At 38.8% G+C, this 14,011-nt stretch overlaps 1 protein-coding gene across 8 annotated transcripts in view; it reads left to right on the top strand.

Moving 5' to 3' along the window:
* The window catches only part of LOC130915915 (protein FAM107B-like), a 68,874-nt gene that overhangs the window by 51,400 nt on the left and 3,463 nt on the right, over positions 1-14,011 (top strand). For all 8 annotated transcript variants that reach the window (XM_057836142.1, XM_057836147.1, XM_057836148.1 and 5 more), the window contains one exon: positions 12,436-12,592. In XM_057836142.1, the coding sequence (XP_057692125.1) occupies positions 12,436-12,592 (157 nt within the window). The remainder of the gene's footprint in view (positions 1-12,435; positions 12,593-14,011) is intronic.

Below are 14,011 nucleotides of genomic sequence, written 5' to 3' on the forward strand. Positions count from 1 at the left end.
CGCAAACAAAAACTTGCCTTATGTTGGCCTTAACAGGGAGCAGCTGATTTCTGCCATATTAAATGAGTTATGTCATATTCACTGTTGCCACTAGAGGGCATTGTATCCACCCAAATCAATAAAACTAAATGCAAACACTTTTTAAAACCATTACAACACTAATTAAATGAATACTCAAAGCAGCAAAATTTGATTCGAAACTTTTCTACTAATCGAATTACTCGAGTTCATTGATTAATCATTGCAGTACTACAATGGAATAGAGATGCATGCTGACATTAGAGGACGCATAAACAACGAATTGAGAACTTGCACTATATGTTAACGTAACATAGCTATCATTTTATTTGTTTTTATAAGTTACCGCCATTGTTGAAAACACAGGCCTTGAGCGCCCTCTTGCGGTTTAATGTGAAAATAACATGTGAAATGATATAATAATGTGTTAATAATTTCACACACGTCACACCCCGGCAAAACTACGACTAATAGTCTGAAAAAACTGTAAACCACTCGAATGAGTTAATAGAATGGAAATCCAACAAGAAATATCTACTTTCATATTATCTATGACAAAAAAATAATAGCTTGTTTTGCTTACAAAAATAGAAAAGGAACAATATATGAAAGTAAAGTATCACTTCTAAGAAAATCCCCTATTTTATTGGGAAGATGTTGCCTTTACGAATACTTTTATCAACGAATGATTGCTGTTCAAATGGATTGGACGTCTATCGCCGTCATACAGCAGCCAATGGGTTAAAAACATGACTTTTAGACTCATCATAAAAATTTCAGTGGATAGGAAAAGCTGTTGGACTTGGAATTTACCCCACCCCACTGCATTCCGATTGGGTGACTTGAAAGGTTTTTAAAAGCTTGTCACTCAGTCTCCACGTACACGTCACCTGAGTGTGACCTCCACTGATGGAGGCTGAAGTAATGTAATCATCTTGAGACGTCCTTGGTCTCACGGTCCTGATGAATGCTTGAATCGGGGGTGCGGTCGGGGTCCGTCCTCCTGTGAGGAGCGTGACATGCAACCTCCAGCAGTAGTGTTACATAAAGAGCAAGCCACAAAACCTTCATACATAGCAACTGTTACATAAAATCTCTGGATGAGTGCGTCACAGATGCGTTATGCAAAAAGTTTGCATGGATCAGCGGCACGGAGCCAAGCAGGTCGTGTGGTCAGCGTGGCGAGATGAGCCCGGCCGAATTGGCGCGTTTCCCTCATTGGATGCTGGCATCTTAGTGTCAGAGTTATTAATAGCGGCAGATGTTACATCACAGGAGCTGTGTTGAGAAGAAGTCAGTGAGCAACTTTGCAAAGATGGACTAAGTTAATGCGGGAAAAGCATTTCACGAATGAAAGTATTTAAAGGTGACTGTTGAATTCCATTTTGTGTGTCACATGTCTGTAAATAAGCAAATATGAAAATGGTGACGGTGTTATTTCACATTATACAAGTACCTGCCCACTTTGTGCTTCATAAACCCTCACTCGCCAATGGCCAATCAAATCTAGTCAGCCATACAGCGGTATGAAAAAGTTTCCGAAAGTTTTGGAATTTCTCACATTTCTGCATAAAATCTGATATTTGTCAAAATTACACAGATGAAAAAAGTGTCTGCTTTAACTAAAACCACCCAAACATTTAAAGGTTTTCATATTTTATATATAGGATAGTATGCAAACAATGACAGAAGGGGGAAAAATAAAGTAAGTGAACCATCACATTTAATATTTTGTGGCCCCTGTTGGCATCAATAACGTCAACCAGACGCTTCCTGTAGCTGCAGATCAGTCTGGCACATCGATCAGGACTAATCTTTGCCCATTCTTCTCTACAAGACTGCTGTAGTTCAGTCAGATTCCTGGGTTGTCTTGCATGAATCGCTTTCTTTAGGTGATTCCACACCATCTCAATTGGGTCCAGAATGTGTATTTTGTTCTTCTGAAACCATTCTGAAGTTGATTTACTTCTGTGTTTGGGATCATTGTCTTGTTGCAGCATCCATGTCTGACAGACGTCCTCAGGTTTTCTTGCAAACATCCTGATAAACTTTTGAATTCATTCTTCCATTAACAATTGCAAGTTGTCCAGGCTCTGAGGCAGAAAAACAGCCCCAAATCAAGATGCTCCCTCCACCATGTTTCACGGTGGGGATGAGGTGTTGATGTTGGTGAGCTGTTCCATTTTTCCTCCACACATGACGTTGTGTGTTACTCCCAAAAAATTCAACTTTGGTTTCATCAGTCCGCAAAATATTTTGCCAAAACTTCTGTGGAGTGTCCATGTGCCTTTTTGTGAACATTAAACGAGCAAAAATGTTGTTTTATTTTTTTTTTAAACAGCAGTAGCTTCCTCCGTCGAGTCCTCCCATGAACACCATTCTTGGCCATAGTTTGACATATAGTTGATGTGTGCACAGAGATATTGGAGTGTACCAGTGATTTCTGTAAGTCTTTAGCAGACACACTAGGGTTCTTTTTTACGTCTGAGTATTCAGTGCTAAACTCTCTCCATTTGTAGATAACTTCTCTGACTGTCCATTGATTAGAATCCAGAATTTAGAGATGGTTTTGTATCCTTTCCCAGCTTTATACAAATCAACAATCACAGACGATGCTTCTCATCATTTCTTACCAGGTGTGTGTTTTATAGCGGGCAGAGCAGCTTTAAACCACTCATCGGTGATTGGGCACACACCTGACTTCAAATGTTTGGTAAAAATTAGTTTCAATTGCTCTTTAAGTCTCCTTAGGCAGAAGGTTCACTTACTTATTTTTCCACCTTCTGTCATGGCTTGCATGCTATTCTCATTAAAATATGAAAACTTATAAATGTTTGGGTGGTTTTAGATAAGGCAGACACTATATTTTCATCTGTGTGATTTTGACAAAGACCAGATCACATTTGATGGTGATATTATATAGAAATGTGAGAAATTCCAAAAGGTTCAGATACTTTGTCATACCACTGAATAGTCATGAGAAACTTGGTTGAGGCAAGTAAAAAAAAAAAAAACAAAGAGCAAAAAAAAACAAATAAATAGCTTGTAAAAGGACATTCTTGAAATGTTCAACCTAAATTGTCTTGCAAAACCTGAAATCATGACACTAGCGGTTGTAATAAAATAAAAAATGGCAACAAAAGGGCACCTTTGATACACAGAGATTGCTAACTTTGGATTGGGATTGGGAACTGAAGGTTTTCAATGTTTTAAGAGAGTTAAAAAAGGTCGAATCAGCAAATGGTGAGTTAACATTTTCCTTGCACTCAACGTTTGTTTTTAGGCCTTTAGTCGTGTATTTTATATTTGCTGTATTTTTCTGCCACACATTGCCGGTCCGTGGGGAAAAAAAGCCCCGTGTCACACCGGTCCGTGATGCAAAAAAGGGGGGGAACACTGCATTAGATAGCATAGAGGGAATACTCTAGCACCCTTTTGTTTACAAACAAACGTAAGGAAAAGGCCTAAGCTATGGAATGATGGGAATGCGTGTCGGATTTAGCTTTTTTTTTCAATTTATAAATATATAAAGCGATGCAGATTAGTCACGAAAAGCGCTGGTTGGTTGGGCGGAGGTGCTGTGGATGCATGGATGGATGGATAGACGCGCGCACGAAAAGGCATGTTATGTAATCAAGATTACAAAACAGTCGCAGCTGAGGGCCTTTCTCCGCCTGCGCACACACAATTTTAAGAAAAGTCCTGTATGTTTTTGAACAAATGTTAAGAGGGATGTACACCAGGGGTGTAACAATCTATCAAAACGGTGATATATCGGGATACTTTTTATCCCAAAAGGTTGATATTCTCCCGCCAAGAATGGATATATTATTGTCATTGTTGAAAACAACAAAACAACTGGTTGCTACCTAAATATTCCACAAGAATAGTTTCTAAATTAGCTAATTGGCTGCCATTGACAGATCTAGACTTCCAGTTTATTATGATCAAAATGGATTGGCCGTCTTGTGCTGTCAATGGCACTCAAACATGACCACTTCCCGGTTTTGAAGGCATTGTCAGGTCAATTCCTGTTCATTTTAGGGCATTTACAGGTCACTTCTTATTCATTTGGGGACATTCCCAGGTCACTTCCTATTTAGTAACCCAAAATCAGCAGGAAGTGACTGTAAATTTCCCAAATTCAACAGGAAGTGACCAGTAAATGCACCAAAGTCAACTAGAAATGACCCGAGATGACCTTTTGTACTGTTTATTGTGCGTTTTCAATTGTGATCAAATACTTGGACGAGTTTATTTGATAGTTTTTGATGTGCGGACGCTAACTGATACATGCTAATTGTTTGTGTCAATAGTTATCTCTGTATCAGCAGCTAGTCATAAAGGCAATTTTGAATTGCTGTTATAGAAGATGGAAATTGATTTAATTTCATTTTTATTTTAGTTTCATTCTGCAAGTGTTGATGTCATGAGCAGCTAAATAAAGTCTGCAAACCACGCAGACATCTGAAATGGTCATTTCGGAGCTTGGCTGGTTGTCTAGCTAGGACTTAGCTCCAACGTCTTGGCGAGGACAGTACAATGACGTATGATACATGTTTTTGGTTAGTCATTTTGAGATTTGCGTGTTATTTAGGGGTAGTTAAAGGGTTAATCCAACTTACGCGGAAGTTCGGGTTACGTTGCCAGAGTAAGAACAGAACTCGTTCGTAACCGGGGGACTGGCTGTACCGATGTTTTGACACTAGAGCTGCCACAGTTTAGTTCACTTTATTAGCCTCATCGGGCGATTTGTTTCGCAGCAGGTCACAGACACACCACAGAACAGCATGTGCATACAAACAAAAACAACAACAGCAATAAAATGTATTGCAGTGCCCTGCCCAGCAAAAATACACAGAAACTGTAAAGTGCGTAGTAATTTGTAGCAGTATGGGATACTTCTAGGCAACATATGTAGAGACGCTGCAAATAAAATACAATTTAAGAGTAGACAATACAAACAATAACTTTGATAGTCGACTAATCACCAGTTATTCACCCTTTGGCTGCCATTGACAGAAACGTAACAAATATAACCCAAGTAAACATAAAATGCAGTTTTGAACTCCTTCCCTACCATTGACAGCGATAGATGCCCAATCAATTTGGAATATTAGTCCTTCCCAGTTCAAACGAATTGGACGTCTATCACCGTCACAATGGCAGCAACTGAGTTCAGTGACTAATAGGCAGATGTGAGTAGAGTAGCCAAAAGTTTTACTCTAGTGAGAGTACCGTCACTTCAAAAAAATATTACTCAAGTAGTCATCCAACAAATGTACTCAAGTACAAGTAAAATAGTATTTGGTGAATAGAATACTCAAGTATTGAGTAACATTGTGAGTAACTGCTTAAGATGTTTGATTTTTTTTTTATACATCAGCCAATAAAAAAATACATAAATGAATTAAAAAAACACTGAATTCCATCAGGAGGAAAAACAAAAACAAAAAAAAATTCTGCATTATTCATCCAAAGAGCATGAGTGCCCTCTAGTTGAAAAAACATATTTTCTCATGTGAAACTAAAAGGATTATATTGCCGGTGTTCCGTGTTCAATGGGTGCCAAATAAAAACTTGGAGAGATTAAAATTGGCGTTTTTGAGTTTGGCGCTATACATCAACTACTTAATTTTTTACGGTGCTTTAAAGACGCCATAAGATTGAACAGGCCGGCGTGATCATAGAACAGTAATTGAGTCTGATGGTATAATGAAGTCACGGGATTGTTGTTGTGACGTCTCATTGGCGAAACCGGTTGAGCCACTGTTGGCATCGCTGGCAAAAAAAGAAGTAAAATCTAATATGTATAATAAAGAGAAAAAATGTAGCAATTAGTGTAGCCCAAAACAGCGGAATAAGAGTAGCTTTTCTTTTTCACAGATCTACTCAATCAAAACTAAAAAGCATGGGTTATTAAAAGTACTCATAGAAGTACATTTGTCTCAAAAAGTTACTCAAGTAAATGTTACTGTACCGCGTTACTATCCACCACTGCTAATAGGTTCATATATTGATATTCTAGGATTAGCATTTTGGCTGTAAAAGCGCATTTAAACCAAAAAAAAAAAGCTTCTATCTATCCATCAACGGGACTGAAACATTTACAAATGAATTGTACGTCCCCCCTTCCCCTCACACTTTTCTTCTTCACTTAAGCAATCATGTCGGAGGACGAAAAAAAGAACTCCCACGGCTCCTTGGAACATTGTGAGCACAGTTATGTAATGAGCGAGACTCGCTGCTACATTTAATTAAATCGGCTAGACTGGCGGCGGCGGCCTGCTATTACATCAAAGTAGGAGGTGGCGGGGGGTGATTCGCTACACAAAGGTACAATGGCTTCACTCCCATTTTCTGCTATTAATCTTGTGTGGGGAGGAGAGTCTGAATCCATGTATCCTTCAATTTCAGCGTCTCGTCATTTTTTCTTAGCCCACAAACTTGTCTAAAATTTTCAAGGATGACTTCACTGCGAGACTCAAGTGTTTGACATTGGCAGTACACGCCTTGTGAGTTGTGTGATCCTCCCGGGATGCTTTGACCGCATGAGAAAAAGCCTGTTGATGATTTTAAACACATTTTAAGATGACTAAAATATGAGTAAGACAAATAATTATTATTGTCCAAAACACTAAGACTAAAATTGGAAGGGCTGCCAAAAACAACACTGGTGTACACTCACAAGGAGAACAGTACATAACCCTGTCAAAAACTATTTTTTTTCCCACTAAAAATTGTCATCACAAATTTTTGCCGACTTGTAGTTGTTAAAATGTGCCCTAAAATACCGCCTGTACAATTTCATGAGGTTTTACAATGACATATGAAACTGGAACAAATTCTTATATACAGTCATGTGAAAAAATTAGGACATCCCATGAAATATTCAGTTCTTTATTATGAAATCTTCACGAATCAATGTCTGATCTTGTTTTTCTTTGTGGGGAAGAAAATGGTTTAATTGCAAGTAAACAACAAAAATTAACATTGTTTTACTCATTAAACCAAATATGTCAACAAAAATGCATATTCTAACTGAGGAAAAAGTTGTGTCACCCTACCACCTAATTGCTAGTGTTACACCCTTTGACTGAAATAACTTTTATGTAGCCATCTACCAGTCTTTGACATCGGTTTGAAGAAAAGTTTGCCCCACTCCTCAACGCAGAATACTTTTAACAGTGACTGACTGTTGAAGTGATAGAAGACACCACAGTGAGATCAAATGAGCTGTCTGAGGCCTTCAGAAAGAAGATTGTAGACACTTAAGATCTCGAAAGAATATAAAATCAGCCATTCCAATTTCTGGAAAAAAGTCTACAAGTGGAGGACATTCAAAGCAACTGCCAACATGCCCAGGTCTGGCCGTCCAAACAAGTTCACCCCAAGAGCAGACCGCAAGATGCTAAAAGTAGTCTCCAAAAACCCTAAAATGTCATCCCGGGACCTACAGCACGCTTTTGCTACTGTTAATGTGGAAGTGCATGCCTCTAGAATCAGAAAGAGACTTTACAAGTTTAACCTTCATGGGAGGCGTGCAAGGAGGAAAACTCTCCAAGAAGAACATTAAGGCCAGACTGAAGTGTGCCGGAGTGAATTTAGACAAAGACCAGGACTTATGGAATAATGTGTTTTGAACAGATGAATCTAAAATTGAATTATTTGGACACCAGAACAGAGGACAAGTTTGGCGTAAACCCAGTAAACTTCCAGGAAAAGAACCTCATACCAAATGTGAAGCATGGAGGTGGAAGTGTCATGATTTGGGGATGCTTTGCTCCAGCAGGACCTGGCCAGCTCACCGTCATAGAATCCACCATGTGGTCAAGTTGTACGGTTTCAGCGTAATTTGTACAAGTGAGCAATGATTTTTTAAATGTGTACACCGTACGTTCAAAATCTGTACGTTTTTCGTGCATTACGTTTTTTTTTTCTCCGTTCGGATTTTGTCACCGTTTCGGCATCGAGACAATGTGGGTTACTATTAGAGATTCCGATCGATCGGGTCCGATCACGTCATTTTCAAAGTATCGGAATCGGCCAAAAAAATATGTTACACTCATCCAGAGTCTTCAGTTTAGACTTAAGGTAGGGTTATCAAATTTATCCCGTTAACGGCCGTAATAATTTTTAAAAAAAAATTATCACGTTAAAATATTTAACGCAATTAACGCATGTGCTGCACGACCCACTGACGCATTGTCGCGTTCAGTCTGTAATGGTGCCGTTTTACCTATATATAGAGCTAAAAGGCAGCGTAAAATGAGTAGAGTGGATTTTGGCAGGCTTTGGAGCCTTTTTTTAATTGGCTAAGGCCTTACAATCCCTCTCCCTACGATTAGGAATAACGTGGGAAGCAATGTGGGGAAGAAAGGTAGTAATTGATCTTTTTCTTAACACCCTATGTTATTTCCCAACGCGGAGAAGATATATCAGTTGGTACCACTATGCACAGTCATGGTTGCACTTCCCATCATGCATTTGGGCATAACAGTTAAATGGCTACAGTATCATTTACTGAAAGCTCAACAAATACACAAGATGGCAATATTTAGTCACAATATACAAAGTCACATTTATCCTTTTAAGAATTACAAGTCTTTCTATCCATGGATCCCTCTCACAGAAAGAATGTTAATAATGTAAAAGCCATCTTGAGGATTTATTGTCATAATAAACATACAGTACCTATGTACTGTATGTTGAATGTATATATTCGTCCGAGTTTTATTCATTTTTTTCTTAATGCATTGCCAAAATGTATATGATTGGGAAAAATTATCGGGAATGATTGGAATTGAATCGGGAGCAAAAGCAAAAAAAAAAAAGCAATCGGATCGGGAAATATCGGGATGGGCAGAAACTCTAAAAACGATCAGGATCGGATCGGGAGCAAAAAAACATGATCGGAACAACCCTAGTTACTATGCGTTGCCACGTTGGTTGAATGACACAAGAAAAGTCAGAGACACGGAGAAAGAAGAGCGGCAGTGGGAAGGAGGGAAGAGTGTTGTGACACTGTTGCAAACGCGATGCTAGCCTAGATGGCTCCAATATTTCCCGACTGTAGCCGACAGCCTACAATCTACGCCCACTTGATGCTACACTAGATATCATATGCATATAGAACTAGATGCGAAATGACAGACTCGGCGGTGTTAGTAAACAACCGCCATCTTAAAGCGGTAGACTTCTCAGAAAGGCTCTGTTGTAGTGAACCTACCTAGCAAACCTAAGTAACTTTTTATCTAAAATACTCCTAAATCTGCAATATTTTGACTTGAATCTATCTTTAAATGATGAAACACTTTTAAAAATTTCACATGTCAAAAGTAGACAGAAGGGAACTAATGCAAAAACGGGAGCAATTTGAACAATTTTAATGGTTGATTCACAACATTAAATGACTTCCAAACATAGCAAAGGTGACTATGTTTTTTTTTGTTTGTTTTTGTTTTTTTCTTTTTAAAAAATGAAGAAGAAAACATGAAAGGTAACACCAGTTACTTTGCCAAGTAACTAATTATGCTTACGTTCTTCAGGTAACTGAGTTACTAGCTCAATAACTTCCTGTGAGAAGTAATTTGGAACTGTAATTACCGTAATTTTCGGACTATAAGCCGCCACTTTTTTCCTTTATTTTGAATCCTGCGGCTTATACTCCAGTGCGGCTTATTTATTGATTTAATTGGGTTGAAATCAACAGGTAATACTTAATTTGACAGCGGCGTCATAAGATCGACATAATTACGACATGACACTATCATTGGTATTGCTGAATGCTTCTGAGAGATGTCATTAAGTGTCGTCCAGCAAATTATGTCACTAATTCCATTTATATCCAGCTCGGATCTTTTACATCCATTCAAAAATGAGATCATTTACCGGATGACACTAAATGAAATTAATGCTCATGACAGTGTCATGTCATAATTATAATTGTCTAATAACAGTCTTATTGCTCCACTGTCAAATAAAGTGTTACCAAATACCATAACTATCAATTAATGAAACAATTGGAAAGGTAAATGAAGAAATAATTACCGTAATTTTTGCACTACAAGCCGCTACTTTTTTTCCTCATTTTGAATCCTGTGGCTTACTGTCCCGTGCGGCTTTTTGTTGATTTATTTTGGTTAATAGGTAACGCTTCATTTCACAGTGGTGTCATACGACTGTCATAAAACCATCAAAATTATGACATGACGCTATCATGGACATTACTAAATGCTTATGACAATTGTCATTAAGTGTCATCCGGCAAATTATGTTACTAACTCCATTTATGTCCGGCTCGGATCTTTTATATCCTTCAAAAGTGAGATAATTTGCCGCATGACACTAAAAGACATCTGTTATAAACATTCATTGATGCTCATGACAGTGTCGTGTCAAAATTGTTATTGTCTAATAACAGTCTTATTGCGCCACTGTCAAATAAAGTGTTACCAAATACCATAACTAGCAATTAATGAACAACTGGAATAGTAACTGAAGAAATAGTTAGCACACAACATGAATACTGATTGTTATTTACATCTGTTGCGCTGCAATGCATGCTAGTAAGCATGTTGGACAACAGCAGTGTTGGCAGCAGAGGTTGACTGTCTCCCCAAAGGGAGCAGTGATGGCCAAATGAAGCTTCTTGAAAGAATGAAGCTTCTTAGCCAATTGGTTCAAAGCTTCATGGTGGTTCATTTGGTCTTATGACAGTCGTATGATGCCGCTGTCAAATAAAGTGTTACCGGTTAATATCTTTTGGTGTAAATATCCCATAATGCAGTGAGGATAGCCGCGGCTTATAGTGCAGTGCGACTCATCTATGAACAAATGTAGTTTTGGTGTCAAATTTGGTGAGTGGTGGCTTATAGTCAGGTGCCTCGTATAGTGTGAAAATTACGGTAATTACTTTTTTTAAAAGTAAGATTATCAACACTGGTCATAAAGATGCAGTCTGCAGAATGAAAAGTGACGAAAGCGGAGATTTTATTCTGCCAATATGTTGCCGAACACAATTTGCCCGCAACTATTGCTGATCACTTCTCAGAATTAGCCAAAGAAATGTTCCCTGACTCAGAGATTGCATCGGTAAATTCATTTTATCAATTGACCTTTTTAATTTATAATTGGACACACTAACGAACTACCTTCAAGTCAAACAGTCAGGCAGGCTGAAGTGCAGCCATCAAAAGACATGATAGAAATTGCCAAATGTGCAACAATTATAACAAAAATCCCTGTAAATTTTAGTAATCTTGATGCTGCTCAAGATATTGTTCTTTGATTGCACCAGGTTTTACGTGACAATATGACCAATAAATTCCTATTATTTTAAAAATTTTAGTTTTATTAAGTTTTATTAAGTTTTATTTTTGTTTCATATTGCACCATATATAAAACGTAGTAAGATTAGTCACCAATTTGTAAGGGCATACGTCACTATTTGTAAGATTGCCAACGGCCTCGGGTTGACAGGTATGGAGAAACATTCGAGATCATCTGTGAAAAAATTAAAGCTGAAGCGAAACTGGACCCTGCAACGTGACAATGTCCCAAAACATAACAGTAAACCCACCAAGGACTGGCTGAAACGGAAATAGAGTCCTGGAACAGCCCAAAAACTTAATCCCATTGAGATGCTGTGGGGTGACTTGAAACAAGCTGTACATGCAAGAAACCCCTCAAACATCTCACAGCTGAAAGTATTCTGCGTTGAGTGGGGCAAACTTTCTTCAGACCGATGTCAAAGACTGGTAGATGGCTACAAAAGCATCTCACTGTGGTAGGGTGGCTTTTTCCTCAGTTAAAATATGCTTATTTGTTGATATATTTGGTTTAATGAGTAAAACAATGTTAATTGTTGTTGTTTACCTGCAATCAAATCACTTTCTTTCCCACAGATAAAGAAAAACAAGATCAGACATTGATATGTGAACATTTCTTAATAAAGAACTGAATATTTAATGGGGTTTCCTAATTTTTTCACATGCCTTTATATATTTAATTCCAAAATTGAAGTGTTTCAGAATGCCATGTGCCCATAAAGCTTGAAATTTCATCTTGAACAAGCTTGAAAAGTGCTTAAATCTGACCCCTTTTTCACAGCATGCACATATGAAATGGCATTTCCGCGCAAAAAAGGCACAAAACTGCTTTCTTCTGACTCATTTTTAAAAGAAACGACCATCAGACTATGATTTCATCCGTTCCCCGAAGGTCTGCTCAGTTGGCCTCTAAATCAAAGCTGACAAGAAACCCATTGAGATGTTTTTTAAATCCGAAACAATGTGAAAGGGAATACATGCCACAAGGCGAAATGAGGTCATGTTCGTCTGCTGCAGTTCATGTGATTAATGCTTGTTACTTCACGTTGGTAACAGGATGTTTGTTTTTTGTTTTGTGTGTGCGCAGGGGCCTAGCTCCTCAGAACAAACCAGAACTCCAGAAGGTTCTGGAAAAGAGGAAGCGGGAGCAAGTCCTCAAAGCTCAGAAGGAGGAGCAGGAGGCGCATAAGAAAAGGAGTGACTTGGAAATCGAGCTCATGAAAAGACAACAGAAACTGGAGCAGGTAAGTGGACATATTTGCTCGCCTGTTAGCCTCAATAAGCTATTTAACTAAAGGTGGTGGTCACCAATTTCATGAAGATACAATATCTATCAGTTCTTTGAACTACAACTTACAGTGCCTTGCAAATGTATTGGGCCCCCTTGAACCTTGCAACCTTTCGACACATTTCAGGCTTCAAACATAAAGATATAAAATTTTAATTTTTTGTCAAGAATCAACAACAAGTGGGACACAATCGTGAAGTGGAACAAAATTTATTGGATAATTTAAACTTTTTTAACAAATAAAAAACTGAAAAGTGGGGCGTGCAATATTATTCGGCCCCCTTGCGTTAATACTTTGTAGCGCCACCTTTTGCTCCAATTACCGCTGCAAGTCGCTTGGGGTATGTTTCTATCAGGTTTGCACATCGAGAGACTGACATTCTTGCCCATTCTTCCTTGCAAAACAGCTCGAGCTCAGTGAGGTTGGATGGAGAGTGTTTGTGATCAGCAGTCTTCAGCTCTTTCCACAGATTCTCGACTGGATTCAGGTCTGGACTTTGACTTGGCCATTCTAACACCTGGATACGTTTATTTTTTAACCATTCCATTGTAGATTTGGCTTTATGTTGTGGATCATTGTCCTGTTGGAAGATAATTCTCCGTCCCAGGCTCAGGTCTTGTGCAGATACCAACAGGTTTTCTTCCAGAATGTTCCTGTATTTGGCTGCATCCATCTTCCCGTCAATTTTAACCATCTTCCCTGTCCCTGCTGAAGAAAAGCAGGCCCAAACCGTGATGCTGCCACCACCATGTTTGACAGTGGGGATGGTGTGTTCAGGGTGATGAGCTGTGTTGCTTTTACGCCAAACATATCGTTAGGCATTGTGGCCAAAAAGTTCAATTTTGGTTTCATCTGACCAGAGCACCTTCTTCCACATGTTTGGTGTGTCTCCCAGGTGGCTTGTGGCAAACCTTAAACGAGATTTTTTATGGATATCTTTGAGAAATGGCTTTCTTCTTGCCACTCTTCCATAAAGGCCAGATTTGTGCAGTGGACGACTGATTGTTGTCCTATGGACAGACTCTCCCACCTCAGCTGTAGATCTCTGCAGTTCATCCAGAGTGATCATGGGCCTCTTGGCTGCATCTCTGATCAGTTTTCTCCTTGTTTGAGAAGAAAGTTTGGAAGGACGGCCGGGTCTTGGTAGATTTGAAGTGGTCTGATGCTCCTTCCATTTCAATATGATGGCTTGCACAGTGCTTTAAACAGAACCCTGAGACTATCACAGAGCAGGTGCATTTATACGGAGACTTGATTACACACAGGTGGATTCTATTTATCATCATCGGTCATTTAGGACAACATTGGATCATTCAGAGATCCTCACTGAACTTCTAGAGTGAGTTTGCTGCACTGAAAGTAAAGGGGCCGAAT

This window comes from Corythoichthys intestinalis, chromosome 5 (assembly GCF_030265065.1).
Source record: "Corythoichthys intestinalis isolate RoL2023-P3 chromosome 5, ASM3026506v1, whole genome shotgun sequence".
NCBI classification, from domain to species: domain Eukaryota; kingdom Metazoa; phylum Chordata; class Actinopteri; order Syngnathiformes; family Syngnathidae; genus Corythoichthys; species Corythoichthys intestinalis.